Here is a 25,464-nt window from a genome sequence, read left to right as displayed (position 1 = left end):
CTGTTCCGCAACTTTCTGATTCAGAGACTGCTCGTGAGGCATCAAGATTGCCCTGCTGAGCTTGTCGGCTATCACATTGGTTCTCCCTGGGATAAGCATTGTAACTAGAAAGTGTTGGGAAGGTATCGCCCACTGCCAAACACGTAGAGCCTCTCGACACAGAGGGTAGGATCTGGTTCCCCCTTGCTTGTTTATATACCACACCACTGACATATTGCTGACTGGACTGCTATTGTCCCTAGAGAAAGAAAGTCGTGAAGTGCTTGCAGCACTAGTAGCACTGCTCTCATCTCTAAAACACTGATATGCAAGTGAGCCTAGTATTCTTGCCATGTGCCTTGGACTGTTCTTCCTAGATAATGCCCCCCCCCCATCCTATCTGGGAGGCATCCGTGGTCACAGTAGCAATGGGTTGGTGAGGAATGAATGGTTTTCCTATCGTTAGTTGACTGGACTGGATCCACCAACGAAGGTCCTTTTTGCAAGATTCCGTTATTAAAATGGGATGAGACAGAGGTAGTTGCTGAACAGACCACTGGGGAAAAAAGCAGCCATTGTAGAATTCTTATATGTAGTCTGGCTAATGGAACTAGAGTTACAGTAGAGGCCATGGCTCCCAGTAATTTGAGCACCGTCTTCACTTTGACCTTGTGTTGGGGAAGCAGGCTGTATATTTGTTGTCTTAGATTTTGCACTCTGTCTGAAGGAAGGGGAGCCATCATTGCAACTGTCTATTTCTCCACCTATAAAATTCATATATTGAGAGGGCGACAAGACAGACTTCCCAATTTATAGTGATGCCTAGCTGAGTACAGACTCGGATGGTTGAATCCCTGGCTTGTAGAAGTAGGTGCCTGGTGGTGGCAGTCAAGAGCCAGTAGCCCAGGTACAGAAACACTTTGAATCCAAGACGTCTCAAGTGAGCCATTACTATGCATTTGGTGAACTCCCTGGGGGCTGTGGTGAGACCAAAGGGGAGAGCACGAAATTGGTAATGACTGGCTCCCAGCCTGAAGTGTAAATGATGCCTTGATGCTCTGTCCATTTTTATGTGGTAGTACGCTTCTTGGAGGTCTATGGAGCACATCCAATTGTCTTTCCCCAACAGAGGGAGTATAGACTGCAGTGTGACCATTCGGAACTTGGACTTCTTCAATGATTCATTTAACTTGCTGAGATCCAAGATGGGCCTCCAGTTCCCTGTTCGTTTTGGCACTAAAGAATCTGGAGTAAGTTCCAAATCCTATCTGGTCTGCGAGGACGGTTTGGGTGACTCTCTTTTGGAGCAACTTTTGGACTTCTATAGTTGCTTGATCCCTGTGATTGGGTGGAACATCTGGGATTCTCTTAGTTAGATGAGGTGGAAAAGAGAAGGGTATGGAGTATCCTCTGGAAATTATTCTTTGTACCCACTTGTCTTGTGTGATGTCGGACCAGGCTTCTGGGTACAAAGAAAAGCGACCCCGACTGGCTCCAGAGTAGCGCAGCTGGGCCTCAATTCAGGAGTGCTGATAGGGACGTCCACGAAAAGAATCAAGGTCACCCTGGTTTTGCAGACCCCCCCCCCCCTGCCTCTAGGGCAACGTCTACCACTATTTCCTCCTCCTCTGCCTCTGGGAAAAATCTCTGAGATTTCTTGAACCACATTTTTCCCCCTCTCTGACCATTAGGGTATGGTCTAGAAGGGATGGAAAAACGTACTCCTACAGCAGAGGGAGTCTTCCCTTCCTGCTTACATCTGGTGAGTATGTCTTTTACCTTAGGTCCAAACACAGAGGAACCGTCAAAGGGGGCATTGGTAAATGTAGATTTGAAGGGCTCTGCAAAGTTACACAAGCGCATCCAACAGCGTCTCCTAAGGGAAACTCCCGAACCCACTACCCTGCTCGCTCCATCTGCTGCATAAGATAGCCTCATGGAGGAGTTAACAATAGCGTTTAAGGTGGACAAGTGAGCAGTAACCTTCTCAGGGACTCCTTCAGTTGAAGCACCTTGGAGAGTATCTCCCAGCTCTTTTAGGAGATCTCTTTGAAGCCTAGTGAAATGGGTGAGGAAAATCAGTGATCCGAGTGTAAAAGCCACTGAAGAGAAAATACGCTTCCCGTATCTGTCCATTGGTCGAGACACTTTGTTCGGTGGGTGGACAGATGAGGAAGTCTCTGCTAGTTCCTTCTTTGTGGCTGTTGCCACCACCATGGCATCTACAGGCACACCTTTGGTCAGAAACTCTTTTTCCTTAGAAGCTGAAAGGAATTTGTTCGGCCTTCTAGGGACTGGTCCCACAGTGTCAGGAGTTTCCCACACCTTTCGACTCACCAAATCTAACAGCTCATTGAAAGGTGGAGACACCCAAGGGGCTGAAGTTTGAGACCCGAAAGCCTTCAGGTAAACGGACTCCTCATCAGAAGGAGTAACGGCGGGCCAGCAACCTCTCTGTTGCAGAATCTCTAGGATATCTACGAAGGAGATATCATCAGAGGACGACCTAGGGGACCCTTCTGACTCCTCGAGGTCAGTGTCAGAGGTGATGGACTCATCAGGGGAGTCTATGTACTTCCTCTTTCAAGTTCTCTTCCGAGGAGGCTCCTCAGAAGAGTATTCTGGGGAGGTCATGGAAGACTGGGGGCCACCCAAGGGGGGCTCCTGAGGCTGCGGGTCTTTGCTGTCATGAGACAGATGGTGCTGAGACAGAGGTCGGAGCTTGAGGGGGAAGAACATTGGCACCCTTGTGTAGAGCCAAAGTTCTAGACAGCAAGCACCTCATCATCTCGAAAGCAGATCCCCCTGGCTCCGAGGACACCACCGGTTGCGAAAAAGCGGAAGTAGCGATTGGCTCCGAGATAGATGTAGCTTCTGAGCTCAGCCGAGCCGACACACCAAGAGGTAGGCTCGGAACCAAAGAAGTTTGGGTCTGCGCGTCCCCATCGAGGCCAACTGGTGGGCTTCGGCTCCTAGACACCAATGACGGCACCAAAGGTGTCTGAGTGGAACACGGCTCGGAGAAATCCACTTGGGGTGCTGGAACAGACGGTTCCACAACAAACGGCACCAACAGATTTGGCTCCAAAAGACCGGCATGGCTCGGAGGAGGAACAAAAGCAGGTAATAAGGTCTTAGATGGCTTCGGAACCGAATGAGTCGGAGCAGACGACAAATTTGCTAGCGCCGACTTCAAAAGTCTCTAAGCACCACCCTCTCGACTCCTGGAGGATCTGGAAGACAAGGTAGGGGATCGAGACCTCTGCAAAATTGGAGGTCTAAGTGTTTGGGATGCCGGCAGTAAGTCTCTCGACTGGCTCCGAGGTAATGGATCCAGTTATTGGCTCCAAAAAACTTGGGGCCGAAATTGAAAGTTCTATATCACTAACCTCAACCGTCTCCGAAGGCAGAGAAGCTGAAGAGGTAGGTTTGTCAACTTTGGCAATTTTTTCTGGAGGTCCTGATTTGTGAGTCAACTTAACCTTCTCTTTTTTTGAAGAGGGAGACCTGGAGTGAGAAGAGGAAGAACTTACTAAATCCTCTTCAAAGGAAGGTTTAAGGAGACCTTTCAAAATCAGTTTGTTCTTCCTTTCCTGGAGAACCCGGGAACTAAAAGAATGGCAAAAAGTACATGTCTTCTGTAGATGTATGGCTCCCAAACAATACACAGGAATACTATGCCAGTCACTCAAGGACATTTTTTGTGAACATTTTAGGCATTTCTTAAAACACGAAGGTTTACATTATAGTCTTTAGTTTCCTTAGACATAACTACAACAGAATATAATAGTAAACAGACAATAAGAAGAGAGGACAAATTCCTCTAACTTAAACAGGCCTAACCCTGCTCAAGAAACAACACACAAGGGAGAAAGGCAAAAGAGGACTAGGTCCCTAACTTAAACAGGCTTAGCCCTGAACAGAGGGGTAGGCGAGACAGAGAATAAACAAGCAACAGAAAAGGCAAAGGTAGGTCCTAACTAAAAAAACGGACCTATACCTGAGAAGATTAATAAGAACTAGCACAACAGAAATGAGGGATACCACTAAGGAAGGCCTGCAGAAGCAACAGCCAACAATTAGCAACAATAATTTGCAATAAAACTCTAGAAACACACTAACTACTTGCAAGTTAACAACAGTAAGCTATTAATACTAAACTAACTTTACAGTCAAAAACGAACACTATAAATTTTAAAAGAAAAAATATTCCAACTTAGCCACGGCCAAGGAAGAGAACACATCTGAACTTGTAGAGCGGCAAACGAGATCTCGGGATTGTTACTAGTGCACTGTGGGATACCTACCTTGCCACGAGTCAACTTAGAGACTTCAAGCTTTGTAATTGGTCGAGTCGGAGCAGAGGATCTGCTCCGAACCCATATTAAGAATGAAGGCGAGATAGGACTACAGAACATCAATGAATATGACAATACTGAATAACTATTCACAATAAACACTAGAGTTCCATTCACAGAAAATATAAAAAAAATAACATGGACGGAATTCTCAGACTAATACAGAAAAGCACTACTTTTATAGTTAATCTCGGTATATTTTCCTAACTGACTGAAGAATTACTGTTCCCTAGTTGAGAGTTACTTAGTGAAGCAAGGTTAGATGAAGTGGGTGAGTGGTTTTGTCAGTTACAAAACAGAATGTTGAGTGTGATCTGTCATATCTCTCACTATTATCTAAATAAAATGTCAGTGCCGGCTACAGAATGACATCACATCTGGTCACCTGATTCTGTGGTTCCCACACCACCCCTCACTAGAAACTTGAGCCAGGATCTGGTACAGATGTGTCACAATTCACACACACAGCTTTGCTAATGTGTAGTCCAGTATCTGGAGACTAAAACAATTCCAGTATTTCCACTCTTCCTGCAAAGATCAACAAGCCATTCTCTGGCACCACAGGGTAGCAATTAGTTTGCCACTAAGGACAATAAGAGCAGGACCAAGCCCAGACATCGTCTCTCTCTCTCGCTCATGCATTCAGACCAGTCATTCAATTCCAAGCTATTTTTCTTAAAGGTTACTTGTGCTGAGCTTAACCCCTTCCCTTCCAGTATTCTCTGTTAAAATATATACACTTCAACAGCTAAAACCACAGGCTGACATGCATGTATATTTTTTTTGTCCAGCAGGACCCACTGTTGATACATTTTTAACACAAGCAACTTTACAAAGCAGTCTGATATTCAAATGACAAATAATAAAGCTCCAGCTAGCTATGCTGGCATATGTCACACATGCACTGCCCTACTCTCTCTCTCTGGCATAGCTGGCACTACCTCACATCATCACATCTCTCCCCCCTTTTTAGACTCAAGCTAGTTTTCCAAGTGACCCCAGGGAAACTTTGCTTGAGAAATTAGCTTGTCTGGGAATATATTAAACCATACCCTGTCTTGAGAGCCCATCTGCATTGGCATTGCTGACCCCACTACAGTGCTGCACTGTCATGTCATATGCCTGCAACCCTATGCTCCACCTTAATAACTTGGCATTTTGCTGACTGGCTCGATGTAGCCATATTGAGGGACTGTGGTCTTTAACCACAGTGAACTTCCTTCCATACAGATAGGGCTGAAGGTTTTGCACTGCCCATACTATGGCTAGACATTTTTTGATACACCTGAATAACTATCCTCCCTAGGCTGCAGTCTATGACTGATATACTCAAAAGGGTACTCTTCTCCCTCTGAGGAAAACTGGCTGAGTACAGCCCCTACCTCATGGTTTGAAGCATCTACCTGCATAAGAAATTCTTTGCTGTAATCTGGACTGGCTAGCATAGGGGGTCCCTCCCAAAGACCCTTTATGCTTTTGGAATGCCTGCTCACACACTGGAGTCCACACTACCTTTTCTGGCATGCTTTCCTCGTTTATGCACTACAAATGGGAACAAACTTTCTATAGTACCGCACTGTCCCCAAGAATGCCCTCACCTGTTTTTGGTAACAGGGGCAGGATATGCCTGAACAGCTTCTACTTTGGCAGGTTCTGGTCTAGTCTTACCACTCCCTACTTATGTCCAAGGCAGGAGACTTTGCCATCTGACACTTAATGGGCTTAATGGTCAAGCTTGCCCATTGCAGCCTGCCCAGGACCGTCCATGCTGAAGGTGCTCTTGCCAAGAATGGCAGTAGAGGGAAATATCGTCCAGGTAAGCAAGGGCATAATCTCCTGCTCCTGCTAGGATATGATATACCATCCTCTGGAAGGTTGCTGGGGCATTTTTCATCAAAAAGGGCATCTTCATAAACCCATACAATCTAAAAAGAGTCACAAACACTGACCTCTCTCTAGTGGCTGGAGTCAAGGGAAAGCACAGTTGTGTACACTTCCCATAAATGTAGATGTTAGAGTGTATTCACTGTTGCAGTCATTACATTTGGGTAATCCTGCTGGCAGGTTGCCCTCAGTCGGCCTGAATTCCAAAGTCTTGGATCCTGCGTTGGCCACTGTCGCCCCTTCCCTGATGTCAGGTCGTCAGGGGTATAAAAGGAGCAGCAGACGCCATTTTCTTTAGTTTTTCTTGCCCCAGATGTCAGGTGCCCCCCTAAAGGGTTGCCAAAATTTATATATATAGATATATATATATATACATATATATATATATATACATACATATATATATATATATATATATATATATATATATATATATATATATATACATATATATATATATACATATATATATATACATATATATATATACATATATATATATATACATATATACATATATATATATATATACATATATATATACATATATATATATATATATATAATTACATGCACCAATATAAACTTTATCTTCATCTACAAGCAAATACATCACATAGGTTGTATAAATCAGAGAAGGAAATTCAGGTTCCATCAGAAGAAAAGGGGGGATGGCAAGTGGGTAACCTAGACTGCAATAGTGATACACTACAACAACATCATCATTTATGTAAGTAACACAACTGTACTATGTTCTTCATGTTTCATAGGTTCATACTACGCTATCTGCCCTAGGGCATTTATAAGACTAGCCAGAGTGTGTTTGGCTTTCGCCACCCATTTTAAATTAATTTTGCTATGCCCTTTTTCGAGGTTAGTATACTGTGCCTCTGTCTAACAGTGACACAGAAGTGATACACGGGGTAAACCTACGATCTCCCATCCACTCATCAAGATTCCTCTTGAAGAGAGTCAATGAGGGACTCTGCCTAACCTGGACTGGGATTTTATTCCAGAGTGAAGGGAGCCTCTGGGTTAAGAATCTGTCCCTCCAGCATGTCCTATTTATTTCAGTGCTGAGGTTCAAGTCTCTCGAGCGTGTAGCTTGATGGGATTTGGATTTTCTGAGGTGCAGCATGTCCATTAATTCCGGGTTGGACATGGCTTCATACGTCAGGCACAGATCGCCTCTGAGCAGGCGGTATGCCACTGAGTAGAGCTGGAGTTCCTTTAACCGGGCAGCATATGGCATCTGTTTGAGCCCTTTGATCCTCTTGGTGAGGTACTTTTGGGGTCTTTCCAGTTGCTGCAGGTGTCTAGTAAGGTACATCCCAAAAGGGGCATTGTACTCAATTATGGGCCTGATGAGGGATGAGTAAAGAGGCACGATGACCTCCCCTGATCTAGATGTGAATTCCTTCATGATTAGGTGGGCTATATAAAATGTTTTTCTAACCACTTTGGCCACGTGGTTGTCAAATGAGAGATTGCTATCAACTTGGGTCCCCAGGTCCCTAATTACTTCTTCTGTACTTAATGGATTACCACCTATGTGGTAATTTGTGGGCACTTTGTTTTTGCCAAAGGGGATGACTAGACACTTTTTGGCATTTAGCTTGAGGCCATGGCTCTGACACCAGTTGTCTGTTTCTATGAGGCCCTTTTGGAGGATGCTTGTTGTCAGCTGGAGAGTCAATTATGGCGCCCAGTTTGCAGTCATCTGTGAACTTGGTCAGCCACAGTCCTTCTGTGTTGGCCTGTACCTCCGAGAAATATATACCGAACAAGAGAGGTCCCAGGACTGAGCCTTCTGGGACGCCACTTGTAACTGGTTTGGAGTCTGACATGGCTCCAGCAATTCTAACCATGTGAATTTTGTCCTTGAGCCAGTTTGCAACCCCATCTAGTGACATAGGGGTTTACATTTAAGCTGGTGAGCTTATCTATTATGCCCGAGTGGGGTATTATATCGAAGGCTTTTGCGAGGTCCAGGTAGGCTGTGTGGACCACCTTCCCCTCATCAATGGCCTTGGTGACTGTTTCAAAGAAATCAACCAGGTTTAAGAGGCAAGATTCTGCCCTTAAAGCCGAACTGGGTAGGATCCAGCATCTGTAGGTCCCCAATATCTTTATTTACGAGGTCCATGATGATCCTTCCCATAGCTTTGCAGACCAAGCTAGTCAGGCTTATGGGGAGATAGTTTTCAAGATCCGTTGAGGCAACACCTTTGTGGAGAGGGACCACTGTTGCTGTATGCCACTCTTTGGGTACATATCCTGTAGTAAGGCTGAGATTGAACAGTAGTTTAATGTTTGGGTTTAGCTCTTCTTGGAGTTCATGTAGGATGCAGCCCGGGACACCGTCTGGTCCCATTGATGTTGTGTTTTTTGCTTTGGAGAGGGCAGCTCTTACCTGAGCATCTGAGATGTCAGGGGGGCAGCACTCTGCTGGGATAGATATTTGCCCTTTTGGTGGGAAGGGGAGAAGTTTGCGCTGAACCTGTCAGCTAGGATGTTGGCAATGTTTGTGGGTTCGTGTATTTTTGTCATTTTGGACTAATTCTGAGCATATCTGGGAATTCCCACCCAGGTTCCTAACATAACTAAAGAAAGCCTTGTGATTATCCTTAGTGTTCTGTGCAATTTTTCTCTCAAGCTGGCCTTAGATGATTTTATGAGTGCCCATAGTTTTTTGCTAATACTGATCAGAGATGCCTTCCCTTTTGGGATTTTGCTCTATCATGTAGTAGCTTCCTCCTTCTATTGTATAGTTTGTTTATGGCTGGGGTCCACCAGACAGGATGTCTGCCTTTGGAGGATTGGGTCTTGGTTTTATTTGGGATTGCATGATCCATGTATTCCTGAAGGTGTTCATAGAATGTGTTTATAAAGGATTCTGTGGTCTGGGCCGTATTTTCCACAGGCCCGGGGGCTTTGAAGGATTCCACCTCGGTTTTGAGGAGTGTGAAATTTGCTTTAGAGAAGTTTTTCACTGTGGTTTTCAGGGCAGGGGGTGGAGTCGGGATGTGAATATCCAGTGAGATTAGTTTATGGTCTGATCTTACCAGTGAGGGATACACTTCTGGTCTGGAGCATAGAGTCCCCATGTTGGTGATGATCAGGTCCAGTATGTTTTCCCCTCTTGTGAGAGTGGTAACAAGTTCTTCCATAGCATTTGAGTTTATAAATTCTAGGAATCTTTGGGCTAGGGTGTTGGAGCTAGAGTAATGCTCCCAGTCTATGTTTGGGTAGTTGAAGTCGCCCAATATAATGGTGTTTGGAGAGACCTTCATATTTTCCAGTGTTCTCAGGAAGGCCGAGTGGGGTTCCTGGGTTTGGGAGGGTGGTCTGTAGCAGGCTATAAACTGGAAGGCAGTTTTACCCACTGTTAATTGCACATGGATAGTCTCTGATGCATCGTGCTGTGCCACCAACCTGGAAGTGTGGGTATCTTTGACGAATATTGATACTCCCCCTCCTTTTCTGGTTTGGTCCATGTTTTGGGGCCGAAAAGCATGGTACGAGGTATTACCTGGTAGTGCCAGGGTGCTCTCGGGAGCCTTGAGCTAGGTTTCTGTTACTGCACAGATATCGATGTTCTCCATACTAAGGAGAGTTTTGAGTGCATGCATCTTGAGGTTTAGACTTCTGGCATTGAGTAGCATTACTCTTAGTTTCTTATCCCTTGTGATACCTATGGAGGTGGGTTTGTCTTTTGAGCCTTGCTTAAAATAGGCACTATGGGGGTAGCAAGAGCCTTTGCCAATATCCGAAAGCCCAGGGGTGACAGGTGCAAGCCGTCCCTAGCGAAGCATCGTGGCTTGTCGAGCATGTCATCCCAGGCTGACAGGCATTGGATCCCCTTTGAATGGCACCAATACTTAAGCCAATTGTTGAAATTGATCATCCTGTCTTCATATTGTGGCATCATTCTTGGTGAGGGTAAGATGCTACTCAAGGTCAGGGTCATACCGGCCTGGACTACATGCTCAGAGAGCTCCTCTATGTCTCTTTTCATGTAGTCCAGGGAGGTACATCTCAGGTCATTCACACCAGCATGGACAATGACTGAGTCATATTTGTACTTGCCTTGGAGTGACCTGAGTGCTTGTGTTATGTGGTGGATTCTAGCGCCTGACAGGCAGCTCACCATGACCTTCTTGTTCAGCCTAGTGAGCGGGACGTCAGTGTGCCTGACGATAGAGTCACCTATTACAAGTGTATCAGGTGTGTTGTTTAGCCTTAAGGGCTGTGACTGTTCGGCACACTGGCTTTGTGAGCTATGTGTTGCATGTGTTTTGTTTTGGGGTAGCGGTTGCTTGGGTGTCTGGAGGTCTCTGCTGCTTAAGCAGATTTTTATTTAGAGCCTCCGAGTATGTTTTTGTGTGTTTATGTGTTTGGTTTGCTGTCGTGGTAGGTCTATGTGAGACTGGAATTGTAGTGAGTGTGGTTTCCTTCTCCTCCTGACTGGTTTTGCCAGTACTGAGTTGAGAGAGCTTAGCCTCCAGTATGGCTATATGGTTGCATCTCTCACATGTGTTGGAATTTGTTGGGAGGAGCAGAGGGTTGTCTGTATACATGAGGCAGTTGTAACATTGCCTAAAGATTCCTAGATTTACCAGTTGGACCGGAGAGGAGATTGACAACTGACCTTTGGACATGCTAGAATAGTATTGAGAATTCCTTTATAATTGAAAAAAAAGGGCCAATGGGGAACAAGGTACTCAAGGGGAGTTTGTGAGGGTGTAGTGCTTTTAATTTTTTAGTGCTGACTTATATAATTGCTTTAGTGAGCAAGTGCCAGGTAACTGAAATGTAATGTGTTACAGGTAACTTAAATGCAAAAATGACAAACAGTAACTTTATTTCAAGTGAAACAAGGAAATAAATACAGTAAGCAATGCAGATATCACTAGGGATCCACAGAAGCGCTGAAAAGCCGCGTTTTAGGTGGAATTAGCGTTTCAGGGAAATAACAAGCAAACAAACAACAAGCATACAAACAAAGCTAGATTCAGCAGGCCTGGATCTAGTCTACGCTACAGCAAACAAGGTGTACCAATTTCAGTAAGAAACAGTTCAAAATATGCAGGCACTATAAGCCTTTAACCAGAAATTCCCAGCTCAGAAGGGCAGAGTCCAGCCTCTCCTCCCACAAGAGTGCAGACCACGAACCCTTTTAATGTAAAATAACTGGCCTGAAGCCCAAGTGCTTAAACCAGAATTAATACACTTTTAGAATAACAGACACTGAGCCCTCAATCAGCAGTTCCCAACTTAGAAGGATGTAAGCTACCTGTTCTGCCACTACAGTGCAGACCACAAACCTTCTTAATGTAAAACAACTGGTCTGAAGCCCAAGTGCTTAAACTAAAAGGCTTAGAATGAGTTACACCAAGCAGTAATAAATACAATTGAGCACTTTTAAGATGACGCAAAAGCAAAATAAAGTAGGAAGAAACAAATACAGTAAAAGCAGATAATTTTTTTTTTTTGAGTGAGCAAATGAGATGGGCCCAGGAGTTACAGGACAGAAACAAGTGCAAATGCAGGCCTTCAAATCAGAAAGTTGAGAGAGATGGAAGACCGCCCAAACGGCCAATAACTACACATTCTGGGCCAGACCACTCCTTATGTGGTAGACAGGTTACCTAGTGCTTACCACTCCCACTGATAAGCTAGAAGGCTTCCCTACAACACAGAAAGGCTTGGGGGGCTCAGAAGCTTAGAAATAATCCTGGATACAACAAATCTGTATCTGGAACACTAATTACAGGAAAGGTAGGAAACAGGCTTACAATTTTTTTTTTTCAGAAAAGTAAAAACAGTAGTAAAAACAATTCACATGCAGTGCAAGCTGGCACACTTGAGTATGTAGCAATATTAGTCCACACACAGTTTGAAAAAATGTAATTAAATTAAAAAAGGACTACAAGCAAGTGCAGAAAGGGTTTATTAGGTAGAATGCAGTAAAGAGATGGGACTGGGGGAGTGTCCTACATCAAATCTACAGTGGGGCGGGCACTGTAAAAGCCACCAAATTTAAACTACAACCAAGAACAAGGAGGGGGGGGTGGGGAAAAGTTTCAACAGAGATGTGAGGAATCAGAGTGCAAATTATAAAACCAAAAAAATATATACTGATCTCTGTATATTTGCAGAACAGTAAGACAACAGATATCTAAGCAACAATTTGGCTCTATAATACAGAATACAGAAAAAATATACTCAGCTCTATATATTTGCAGATAGTCTTGTAAGGCTGTCTCTCAACACACAGGTTCCACTTTAAATGCAGGCTGCTGCTATTTAGTGAGGTATTTCTGTGGCCTTTCCAGCTGTTGCAGATGTCTTGTGAGGTACATACCAAATGGGGCACTGTTGCAGTCATTACATTTGGGTAGAGTCCCAAAGCTATGGTTGGGAGGCTGGAGCTAAACAGCATTATGAGAGGCTATGAGGCCCTGCAGAACTGCAGTGGCAAAGCCTGCCCTGGATTTAGAGTAGAGTGGCAGATGATAGTGCTTTGTAAAGGTGTGCACTGAACTCCAAGTAGCAGCCTCTAAAATGTCCTTGGGTAGGTACTCCCCTGAGAAAGGCTGCTGAAGTGGCTGCAGCTCTGGCTGAATGTGGCCTAATGCCCTTAGGCACTGGCTTGCCATGGTGTACATAGCAGAAACGAATGCAGTGGCCTATCCACTTTGAGGTAGTCTGCTTTGAGATAGCCTTTCCTTGTGACCCTAGTAGCATAAGTCACTAGTAATTGCTCTTTCTGAAAACTGTGGTTCTGTCCAAGTAGAATCTAAGATGTCTGTGTACGTCCAAATAATGCAGAATTCTCTCCCCCTTGTTCTGTGGATTTGGATAAAAAGTTGGCAGGTGAATAGTTTGGTTAAGAACCACACTGGACACCACCTTAGGCATAAATGTTGGGTTTGTCCTCAGAGAGACCCTGTCTGGATAAAAAATGATAAAAGGTTCCACAGCCATGAGTGCCTGTAGCTCTGAAACTCATCTTGCAGAAGTTATTGCTAGGAGCAGAGCTGTTTTCCAAGATAAAAACTTTATATCAGCAGTAGCAGCTGGCTCAAAAGGAGGCAGGGTGAGTTTTTCCAAGACATAGTTGAGGTCCCATGCAGGCATTGGTGATCTCCTTGGAGGCCTTAAATTTTTGGCTCCTCTGAGGTACTGCTTTAATAAGGGATGAGAAAAGATTGGTGGCTCTGGATTCTAATGAGCCGAAATGGCAGAGGCATGAATTTTAATAGATGAAAAAGATAGGCCTTTGTCTAGCATCTCAGTTAAGTATTGCAAAATCTGAGGAATATTTGGCACAGCTGTATCAATTCCTTGTGCCTGGTTCCAAGCACAGAATCTCTTCCATTTTCCAGTATAAGATTTTCTAGTACTATGCCTTCTGGCTTCCAAAATGACATCCATCACAGCTTTACTGAGAGGTGTGTTTTGTATGACTACATTATCCGCCATGCTGCCAGGTTTAAAGTCCTGAGTTGGCTGTGCAGGATCTGATCGTTTTGCTGGAACAGTAGATGAGGTATCTGAGGTAAGGTCCAAGCTGGGCATTGAGACAAGTTCCTTAGTAGTGGATACCAATACTGGAGGGGCCAGTCTGGGGCAATCAGTATCATCTTTGGCTTCTCCAGTCTGACCTTTAGGAGTACCTTGGGGAGGAGAGGCAGAGGGGGAAAGGCATATACTGATAGTTTTTTCAGCTGAAAGATAGGGCGTCCACTTTCCATGCTTGTCTGTGATAAATCCTTGCACAGAATCTTTTTAGTTTGTAGTTGTGAGGGGAGGCAAATACATCTACATCCAGGCATTTCATTATCATGCTGAAGACTTGTGGATCCAGCTGCCACTCGTGGGGATCCATGAGGTTTCTGCTTAGTTTGTCTGCCAGAGTATTTTTCCTTCTTGGCAGGAATTGTGCCTGCAGATGTACTTGGTAAGTCAATGCTGTGTCCCACAAAGTCATGGCTAGTCTGCAAAGTGGGTAAGAATGTGTGCCCCCTGCTTGTTTATATACCACATGACCGTGGTGTTGTCTTTCTTTATCAGTAGTTGTCCTGGATGAAGTAGGCCCTTGAAGGCTGTCAGGGCATTTTGAACAGCTAGCATCTCTTTTTGATTGATATGTAGATGCATTTGGTTTGAGGTTCATGTGCCCTGAATGCATCTTCCTGCCATGTGGGCCCCCCAGGCATAATCTGATGCATCTGTTGTTAGTGTCTGCCTGGCTGGGGGTAATGTGAATGGCTGTCCCTTGTTTTGGTGACAAGCCTTTGCCCACCATCAAAACTCCTGTTGCAGGCCGGGAATGAGAGTAATCATAGTTTCCAGGCTGTGGCAATGTTGAGTCCAAACACTTTTTAGTTACCATTGAAGTTTCCTCATATGCAGTATTGCATGTGGAATTAGTAGGATGCAGGATGCCATGAAGCCCAAAACCTGCAGAACTTTTCTTGCAGATAACTGGGCCTTTGTTGCCAACATTTTGAAATAGGTAGTCAGTTGCCTTTGTTTGTCTGGTGTGAGATAAGCCATCTGGGGAGTTGTATTTAAGTTTTCACCCAGGAATATTCTCTCGAGAGGGTACTAGTTTTGATTTCTTTTCGGTGACTGTGTACCCTATGCATGTTAGAAGTCTTTTCACAAACACCAGATGCTGTAGAAGAAGGTCCTTCTTCTCTGCTTGAATTAGACAGTCATCCAAGTAAGGATATAGATTTGTATTCCTCTTTGTCTGCAGAATGCAATTACTGGTGCCGGGCACTTTGTAAAGACCCTGGGCGCAGTAGATAAGCAAAAGGGCAGTGCAGAGAATTGGTAACGCAATTGAGCCAGCCTTGAATCTAAGGTATCTTCTGCATATTTGTCTGATTGGGACATGCAGGTATGCCGCTTTTAGGTCTAAAGTCACAAGCCAAGCGTTCTTGTCCAGCATGGGCAGAAGCTGCTGCAAAGTCAACATCTTGAATTTTGGTATATCCAGGAATGTGTTCAGAATAGATAGGTCCAGTATTGGTCTCCAGGCCTTGTCCTGTCTGGGTACCAAGAACAGTCGAGTAAAATCCTTGTCCCTGCTCTTGCTCTGGTACTTGTTGAATGGCCCCCATGTCCAGGAGGGATTAGACTTGTTTTTGTGCCTCTGCCCTTTGATTTTTTTGGCAGATCTGGTCAGCCGTTTGCCTTTGGCAGGGTAAGGAAATGGAACTTGTAGCCTTGTGACACGATATTTAGAACCCACTTGTCCTGGGTTATATGTGCCAAAAAAAAGTGCTAATTTTCCCCCTAAGGGTGCTGACAGGAGATGAGTGCTTGGTGCAGGCAGGGGAAAGTCATTGGGACTGTTTCCTGTATGGTTGTGATTCTTCTCCAACTTTGGAGGTAGAAGCACCCCATTGCTTTGACCTGTATGAACCTTGCGCCTGGGATCTGCCTCTAGGGCATCTGGATCTGCCCCTTTGAGGTCTGTCTGACACAGGAAAGGACCAATTCTTTGTTGGCCAGTGTCTACTAAACCTAGGTGGCTGTACTTGTAAAAAATCTTTGACCGTTTGCATAGATTTAGCTTTGTCCTCCATTTTCTTCAACACCTCTTCTGCCTTAACACCAAACAAAGTATCATGCTGTAAAGGTGCATCTAATAATTTAACTTTGACATGATCAGGCAGATTTTGTTCCTTTAACCAAGCATGCCTCCTAATTACAGAGCCGGTAAATGAAACTCAAACACGAAAATCTAAAGAGTCGGCCGACCGGCACTTGCGAACTGCTTCTGCTTCGGGCACCGCATGGCAAGAAAGACTAAAGAAAATGGCGTTGGCTGCTTCTTTTATACCCCTGACGACCTGACGTCAGGGAAGGGGGCAACAGCAGCCGACACAGGACCCAGGACTTTGGAATTCAGGCCGACTGAGGGCAACCTGCCAGCAGGATTACCCAAATGTAATGATTGCAACAGTGAAACACGAAGAACATCCTACCAGGTGTCCTTGGTCAGATCAACAGTGGTCAGATACGTAGCTCCACCCAGCTGCTCTACGGCTTCATCTGACCTAGGCATGGGGTAAGCATCTGACTCTGTTTGACTTTAGTTTTCTGTAGTCCACAAAGAACCTGATGCTTCCATCCTTCTTTGGTACCGGCACCACTGGGAAGGCCCAGGTACTGCTGGACTCCTGGATTACTTCTAGTTCCAACATTTCCTGCATCTCCTCCGTCTTTGGGTGTCCTGTATCCACATGGTGCTGAACTAGGTGGGTGCACCCAGATTTCCCAGTGAACATGCCCCCAAACTCCTTTAGCACTGCTCGGATTTCTCAAACTTGGGTAGGGGAGAGCTGCTGGGACACTGCTATCCCTTCCACAGACATGTCAGTCCAAGCCTCACTAAAGAGACCCGTCATCAGATCCCCCTCATACTCCTGCTACCCACTGCAAATACTTAGCACAAGGGCTTCTCTATCATGGTAAGGTTTCATCATGTTAACATGGTACCGTTTGTGCCCATGCCTCTTGTCTAGCAGTTCCACCATGTAGTTAACATCACTGACCTTTCCTTACCACTTTGAAGGCTCCCTCCCAAGCTGCCTGCAGCTAATCGTATCTGACAGGAATGAGCACCATAACCTGCTGTTCCCACAGCATACTCTCAGGCTCAAGCATTCCTGTCATACCACACCTTTTTCTGCTGTTGGGCTCCTGCCGAGCTCTCCTGGGTCAAACCCATGAGCTCCCTAAACCTTGTCCTGAGGTTTAGGATATATGCCACAACAGACTTCAGGTGGGATTCACACTCACCCTCCCACTCATCTTGAATCAAATCCAAGGGCCCCTCACCCTATGCCCATACAGTAACTCAAAGAGTAAAAAAATACTGTGGATTCCTGAGGTACCTCTCTGTATGCAAATAGCAGATGGGGGAAATATTTGCCCCACTCTCTCTTAAACTGGTCTGCAAATGCCCTTAGCATGGACTTTAGTGTAGAGTTTAACTTCTCCACAAGACCATTACTGGGGGGTGGTCTTTAGGTGCTTCACCCCATTGTGATCCCAGAGACAAGCCAGACGGTCCAACATAAAATTGTCACCTCTGTCAGTCGGTATTTCTCTTGGAAAACCTACCCTGCTTAAAATATCGAACAAAGCATTTGTTACCTCTCTGCCTCAATGTAGGACAGCGCCACTGCCTCAAGGTATCTAGTAGTGTAATTTACTACCACTAGAATATTTTTCTTCCCTGGGAACATGGGATATTCATAGGCCCGATGATATCCAGAGCTACCTTCTGAAACACCTGCTTAATCACAGGCAAAGGAATCAAAGGAGCTTCAACCTTGTCTCCTGCCTTGCCTACTTTTTGGCACTGCTCACAGGTCGTGCAGTACCCTGTTACATCCCTTGCAATCCCAGGCCAAAAAAGTTCTGCATAAATCGTCTCTTGATACACTTTATGCCCATATGACCTGCAAAAGGAATGTCATAGGCTATGGCTAGAAGTGCCAGATAGTATGCTCTAGGCACTACCAACTGTTGTACTACCTCAACTTCTAGCCCTTCCTCCGGGGTCTACTCTCTATATAGTAAACCGTTGTTCCAGTATACAGACTCCTCTTTTCCTTGAGAATCATGTGCCTCTTTAGCTACCTCCCTCAATCCTTGTAATGTATGGTCCGAGAGCTGAGCCGGTCTCAACTCTACCTTTGTGACTCTTCCCAGCTTCCCTTCCACAGGAAGACTGGTATCTTCTGAAAGCAGTGCCTCACAGTCACCCTGAGTACTACCCACTCACCTCTGCCCTTGCAGTCACTATGTCCAAGGGAACATCAGTACCTATCAGCATGTGTTGCTCACTTTCAGGCTCACTGCTACAGGGTAGCTCCCTGCTGAAATAGCCAGTTCACCAGCCCCAGCTTAAGGTGTGGGGTTGGTCTGGGTCTCCCCCAGGCTACCACACCCACATGCCTGTCTCCAAGCCTGATTGCATGTAACTGCACGCACACAAGGTACTGCATCATCAAAATCATTTATCAAGACATCCGTACAGATACCCTCAAACATACCTACTTGCTTGCTTCCTTTTCTGCCTTCCCAGTAAAGGTGAACCCTGGCCATAGGTATTTGGAATGAGGTCCCTCCTAAAGCTCTGACTGGCATGGACTGCACAAGCAAATACTGCTCCTCTTTAACCACTGCAGACTTCACAATGGTTATGTCAGAGGCTGTCTCTCACTTAGCAGTGGCCTGTTTTTCCATCCACTAATACAGGATACAAACTCTGATGATAATTTGGTACCCCTGTTGTCTCCACACAACTTACCACTGGCATACTGTTATTCCCACTTGCTGGTGTCCTAATTTTTTGTTCCGCACCTTGCTTTAGTGGACATTTATATGCTATATGGCCCCTCTGGTTACATTTAAAACATCTAAACCTTGATCCTGACAGTGTACCTGAACTAGTGGCTTCCCCCGTTACTAGTGGACTCTGCTGATGTGGTTTAGGCTGATCACCATGGGTTCCCTTATATCTACGTGCAGCACTGGGTATCTCCTTTCTTTTGCCTTGGTGTCCTGCTTGCTAAGTAGAGATCCCCTTTTCTCCCCAGCTCATCTGCAGAGTTACACTTCCAGTCTGCCAACCAGATTCTCATGTCCTCAGGCAAAGTGCTAAGGACTTGTTCCCTCACCAAAAGGTCTGCCAGCCTTTTAAAAGTTGTGACCTGACACCCACTCACCCACCTATGAAAATAAGTGCTTAGCTCAGCAATATAATCACATGCACTTTCATCTGCCTTATGTCTATGCTCACAAAACTTTTTTTTGTAATCTTCAGGTGTTAATGTCAAACATTCCAGTAAACAATCAGTATCGGACAATTTAGAAACAGCAGTTACAGCTTTACCATGGAGTAAGGGGGTCAGAAACCGTACCCAGAGCCCATGATCAACATCATATTGTCTACATACTCTATCAAACATATGAATAAAACTATCAAAACTATCACCTTTATACTGTGGAAGAAATGTACTGATCTTTGTTGCTTCTGTGATTCAGTTGTTCCCATCCCCATTACCTCTATGCCCCGAAGAGTCAGCATGTCAGTCTCATGTTGATGCTGCCTTTCATGTTCTTCATCCTCCAAACGCCACAGTCTCTCATTTTCTTCAACCTTCAAATGCAGCAGTCTCTCTGCAGATTCTAATTCCATGCATTTTGCTCCAGTTTAAGTCCAACTCCAGGCGGGTTTTTAAATCCTCTGAGGAAAAGATGAACTGTCCTGTTTCTAAGGGCTGTACACCCCCATCGCCACACTGGTTGTCTTCCTGGATGTTGGACTGTGCTGCAGCTGCGCCTAAGGCAGAAATCATTTCCTCTAATCAGGCTGGCATGCACCTATTCTTTGGAGTTGCACACCTTAGCCAGCTGATTCACTGTCAGCTTGCCATAATCTTCTGCTGACATCTTAGCCTGCTTTCCTCGACTAAACTAAACTAACAAAAATAAATAACACACACCTTTAGCGACAACTGCTTACAGGCTACAGAAGTTCAATTAATATTCACACCCCTGCTCACCAATATGTGACATCCCTCCTCTGGGCCAGTAATCAAGTGGCCTCAATCCTCATCATGGATACCAGTGGAAAATGTTCACTTAGAACAAAAATAGATGCACACAGTATTTTCAGATGCAGCTCTCTGCACCAAGCACACTCTAGGAATTCTCTGAGTCTCTCTCTAAACTGAGGATAGTCTTGGTATTCCCAGTGGAAATGCTCTCTTAAGGTATGCAAGGTTTCACCAAAAGAAAAATCCTCTGGAGGGGAGGCAGAGGGAATGGATTCCTCTGCATCTGAATCCTTACAAGCAGATAAAAGCATGTCTTCATAATCAGAAATCTCAGTCTCATCGGACTCCTGCTCTGTACAAGCTGTAGGGGACTGGTTTCCTTTTCTCTTAACAGGGGAAGGCCGACTTCCCCTAATCAGCGTAATAAGGTCTTCTGCCATTCTAAGCAATTGTTTTTGTGGCATGGAAGCAGGTGCATGCAGTTTGGTTGTCAGTTTTCTAGGAGTAGTATGTACTCTGGGCCTAAGAAACTCAGTAGTTTTGGTTAAAATTGAAGACGGTTCGAGTTGAACATCAGTTGAGCAAAGAAAGTACAGTTGTGTACACTTACCATAAATGTAGATGTTCGAGTGTATTCACTGTTGCAGTCATTACATTTGGGTTATCTGCTTGCAGGTAGCCCTCAGTCAGCCTAAAGTCTTGGGTCCTGCGTCGGTTGCTGTCCCTTCCACCATGACGTCAGGTCGTCAGGGTATAAATCATGCAGCTGACTCCATTACATCAGTTTTTTTTTTGCTCCAGATGTCAGGTGCCCCCCTAATGGGGAGCAATTTAATATAAAATTACAATGATATACCTCCTACAAAAAAGCAAATACACCAAAAAGGCTTTTAAGAATAGAAAAGGAGATTAGAGGTATAGTCAAAAGAAGTTAGGAGGCAGGAGGAAGGGTAGCCAGGACTGAAACAGTGAATACACTCCAACATCTACATTTATGGTAAGTGTACACAAATGTACTATGTTCTTCATGTTTCACTGTTGCAGTCATTATATTTGGGTAGATTCCCAAAGCTATGGTTGGGAGGAGGAATTTAGATAGCATAAGGACCAGCTATAAGGTCATGCAAGATTGCAGTGGCAAAGCCAGCTCTTGATTTAGAGAAAATTGGCAAATGATAATGTTTGGTGAAAGTATGTACAGAACTCCAGGTAACAGCTTCTAGGATGTCCCTGGTAGGGATGCCTCTGAGAAAGGCTGTAGAGGTAGATGCAGCCCTGGTGGAGTGAGGTCTGATCTCCTGGGGATAGGTTTCCCATGGTGCTTATAGCAGAAATTAATGCAATGGCCTATCCATTTAGAAATGGTTTGCTTTCAAACAGCCTTCTCCTCTGCCCCTGCAACAAATGCTACCAGCAGTTGTTCAGATTTCCTTTGAGGTTTAGTCCTGTCCAAGTATAATCTGAGTTGTCTGTGCACATCTAAGGAATGCAGTATCCATTCCCCTTTGTTCTGTGGATTGGGAAAGAAGGCTGGCAAATGAATGGACTGATTAAGAGCCACACTGGATAACCACCTTGGGAATGAAGGATGGATTTGTTCTGTGGGATGATGAAAGGCTGCACTGCCATAAGGGCCTGTAATTCTGATACCCTTCTAGCTGAAGTGATTGCTAAAAGGAAAGCTGTTTTCCAAGAAAGAAATTTTAAGCCTGCAGCAGCAGCTGGTTCAAAAGGAGGTAGAGTGAGTTTCTTCAAAACAAAGTTAAGGTCCCAGGCTGGGGTTGGAGCTCTCCTGGGTGGTCTCAAACTTTTTGGCCCCTCTGAAGAACTGCTTGAGCAGTGGATGAGAGAAGAGAGAGGGATCTGTGTTATAATGAGCTGAAATGGCTGAGGCGTGGATTTTAATGGAGGAAAAAGGCAGGCCCTTGTGAAGCATCTCAGTTCAGTTTTGTAAAATCTGAGGTAAACTGGGCGCTGCTGTGCTTATCCCTTGAGATTGGTTCCAGGCACAGAATCTTTTCCATTTTTCAGCATAGGATTTTCTAGTGCTAGGCCTCCTTGCCTCTAAAATGACATCCATCACAGATTTACTGAGGGATGGTAAAGGAGAGATTATGTAATTAGCCGGGCTGCAAGGTTCAGTGTAAGAAGCTGAGGGTGCAGAATCTGGTTCTCCTGCTGAGACAACAGGGAAGGAGTTTTAGGCAGGTGCCATGGGGATAACTGTGACACACTGTGCAGGAGGGGGTACCAGTGTTGGCGTGGCCAGTCTGGAGCAATCAAAATCATCCTTGGTTTGTCCTGTTTGATTTTTAGTAGTACTTTAGAGAGCAGCTGGGGGGAAGGCATAGACTGACAGTTTTTTCCAGCTGAAGGACAGAGCATCCACTTTCCAGGCTTGTTTGTGGGGAGTCCTTGTGCAAAATTTGTTCAATTGGTAGTTCTGGGGAGAGGCAAACAGGTCTATATCTGGGCTCCCCCATTTGCTTTGTCAACATGTTGAAAATCCTTGGTTCCAGTTTCCACTCGTGTGGGTCCATGAGGTTTCTGCTTAGTCCGTCTGCCAGCATATTTAATTTTCCTGGCAGGAATTGAGCTTGTAGGTGCACTTGGTAGCTCAAGGCTGTGTTCCACAATGCCATGGCTAGTCTGCAGAGGGGGTAAGAATGTGTACCCCCCTGCTTGTTTACGTACCACATAACAGTGGTGTTGTCCGCCTGTACCATTAGTTGTCCTGGAAGAGTGTGGTCAATGAAGGCTGTCAGAACATTCTGTACAGCTAACATTTCTTTTTGATTGATATGCAGGTGCATTTGACTTAGGTTCCATTTGCCCTGAATGCACTTCCCTGCCAGGTGAGCCCCCCATGCATAGTCTGATGTTTCTGTTGTTAGGGTTTGGGTGGCAGGGAGTGGTGTGAAAGGTAGTCCCTTGTTTTGTTGGCAGGCCTCTGCCCACCAAAGGAACTCTAGGCATAGGCAAGGTATGATAGGAATCACTGCTTCTAGATCCCGAGAATGTTGACACCATAGGCTTTTTAGATACCACTGTAGTTTCCTCATATGCAGTCTTGCATATGGAATTAGAAGAATGCAGGAGGCCATGAACCCCAAGGCTTGCAGTATTTGTGTTGCAGATAGCAGGGTTTTTGTGGCCACTTGTTTGAAGTAGGTTGTCAAATTAATTTGTTTCTCTGGCGTGAGGCAGGCCATCTGGGAAGCTGTAGTCAAGCTTGCTCCCTGGAATATAATTTCTTGACAGGGTACCAGGTGTGATTTCTTTTCATTTATGGTGTACCCCAGACAAGTTAGAACTCTTTGTACAAAGGCCAGATGATTCTAAAGTATGTCCTGGCTTTCTGCTTGAATTAGACAATCGTCCAGGTATGGGTATATTTGAATATTTCTTTGCCTGCAAAATGCAATAACTAGAGCTAGGCATTTTGTGAATACCCTGGGCACAGTAGATAAGCCAAAGGGCAGTGCTGAGAACTGATAGTGCGTGTAGCCTGCTTTGAAGTGTAGGCATCTTATGCAAGATTCCCTGACTGGGATGTGCAGGTATGCTTCTTTTAAATCTAGTGTTGCCAACCAGGCATCTTTGCCTAGCATAGGAAGTAATTGGTGAAGAGTCAGCATCTTGAATTTTGGAATCTCCAAAAAGGTGTTTAGAGTAGACAGGTCCAGGATAGAACACCATGATTTGTCTTTTCTGGGTACCATGAAAGTCTCTAGTAGAAACCTTGTCCCTTTTCCTCTTCTGGTACCAGTTGAATAGCCCCCATGTTTAAGAGAGAAAGTACTTGTTTTTGGGCCTCTGCCCACTGATTTGGGGGTAGGTCCGGCCACCCGTTTGGTGTTGGCAACATGTGGAAATGAAATCTGTATCCCTGTGACACTATATTTTAAAACCCATTTTCCTGGGTAATGAGTTCCCGGTTCTTTGCATGAAGAGCAATCTTTCCCCCCAAAGGGGCAGTGAGTTGAGTGCTTGGAAATTTTAAAAGGAAGTAAATTACCATAGGGGGAGACTTATTACTCCCAGATTTGGAAGTGGAGGCCCCCCACTGCTTAGTCCTGTCTGTCCCCTGGGACTGAAACCTGGGGTTTTTGCTGTGTCTGGGTTTGGCTTGAGAAGACCTGGAAGGAGCTGGAAAGGACCAATTCTTAGAGGGCCAGTGCCTACTAAATCTAGGAGGCTGAACTTGTAAGAACTCTAACAGTTTGCATAGATTTAGCTTTATTTCCATCTTTTTAAGAACTTACTCAGCCTTGTTGCCAAAAAGGCGGTCCTGATTTAAGGGAGCTTCCAACATCTTCGCTTTAACATGATCAGGCAAAGATTGCTCCTTAAGCCAAGCATGCCTTCTGAGCACAGACCCAGTAACAGTGGCCCTGCAAAAGGCCTAGAATGAAACAAAACCACATTGCAAAGAATATTTTCCAACTTGTTCAGCAGAATGCATTAAATCCTGTAATTCTTTATTTTCCACACAGTCAGGAATCAACATCATTTTCTGTTTAAGCAATCCAATAACATGTTGCTGATACTTTAACATATGAAACTGGCAGTTTAAAGCCCTAATGGCCAAGGTTGCAGAAGTGTAAACCTTCTTATGCTATCTATCCAGCGCCCTGGAGGCTCTATCAGAAGGGGTAGGATTTTTAGCAGTAGAAGCCTTAATGCCCTTGGGCCCCTGTGAAATAGTCTCTGGATCCGCAATAGGATTTTTAAAAAGGAACTTGTGTGACTCAGGGACCCTGTAGTATCAGTCTGGTTTTCTGGGAGCAGGAGGCAAAGAATCAGGGGCCAAACTAGATTCTGAAAAAACAGCAACGATGTCTAGTACAGGAGGAATAGCTAAAGGCCTATGCTGAGGTAGGAGTAAGAAATCCCTAAGCCTCTTTTTTTGAATCAGAAAAATCCTGGCTTTCCCAGTGGAAATGCTCCCTTAGAGCATGTAAGGTTTCCCCAAAAGAAAAATCCTCTGGAGGGGAAGCAGAGGGGATGGAGTCTTCTGCATCAGAATCCTCATAAGTAGATAGGGGCAAATCCAGATCAGAAGAATCAGAAAAAACAGAATCCTGGTCAGAAGATTCATAAACCACTTCAGTCTTAGGCCTCTTAGAAAGGGGGGGGGGGGGAGTTGGCTGCCCCTGATTAGAGTTATTAGATCTTCAGCCATTCTTATAATTTTTTTTTTGGGCATAGATGCCTGGGCGTCATTTTTTTAGGCATGGTTCGAGATTTAGGCCTAAGAGAAGGAGGCGTTGGTTTAATATGCAAGTCCATAGGCCTGAATACACCCTCAGACGCCGGTGTCTACACAGCGGCTCCAGACCCATTCAAGGTAGAGACATCTGTGGGTTCCATAGTTGAAGCATCTCGTGGCATACGAGACTCCGAATGGGTCTCAGTAGAGGCTTGAGAATCAGAAGTAGCGGGTATCAGGGGCTGGAAAAGCGCCTCATTGAGTACCTGGTGATGATGTCTAGGACCTCTTTGCTTAACAGGGGCCCCTTGTTTGCCTTTAGAGTATAGGCCATGCTGATAGTTTGAGAGTCTGCAGGTCTGGGTGCAGCATTACTCCCCTCCACCCCCCCCCCCCGAGTTAAAAGGTCTGAGATCAGGGGAAGCTGCCAGGGAGG

The 25,464-nt window shown here is 45.0% G+C and overlaps 1 protein-coding gene across 1 annotated transcript in view; it reads right to left on the bottom strand.

Annotated features, from left to right (window-relative positions):
* PCGF3 (polycomb group ring finger 3) overlaps window positions 1-19,455 on the bottom strand; it is a 664,227-nt gene extending 644,772 nt beyond the window's left edge. Inside the window, exon 1 of the mRNA XM_044064482.1 lies at window positions 19,260-19,455. Coding sequence (XP_043920417.1) covers window positions 19,260-19,455 — 196 coding nt within the window. The remainder of the gene's footprint in view (window positions 1-19,259) is intronic.
* Window positions 19,456-25,464: the final 6,009 nt, after the last annotated feature.

This window comes from Protopterus annectens, chromosome 2.part2 (genome assembly GCF_019279795.1).
Source record: "Protopterus annectens isolate FY-2018-M chromosome 2.part2, PAN1.0, whole genome shotgun sequence".
Classification (NCBI taxonomy): Eukaryota; Metazoa; Chordata; order Ceratodontiformes; family Protopteridae; genus Protopterus; species Protopterus annectens.
The sequence above is the reverse complement of the archived record's forward strand: the minus strand, read 5'-3'. Positions and strand labels throughout refer to the sequence as shown.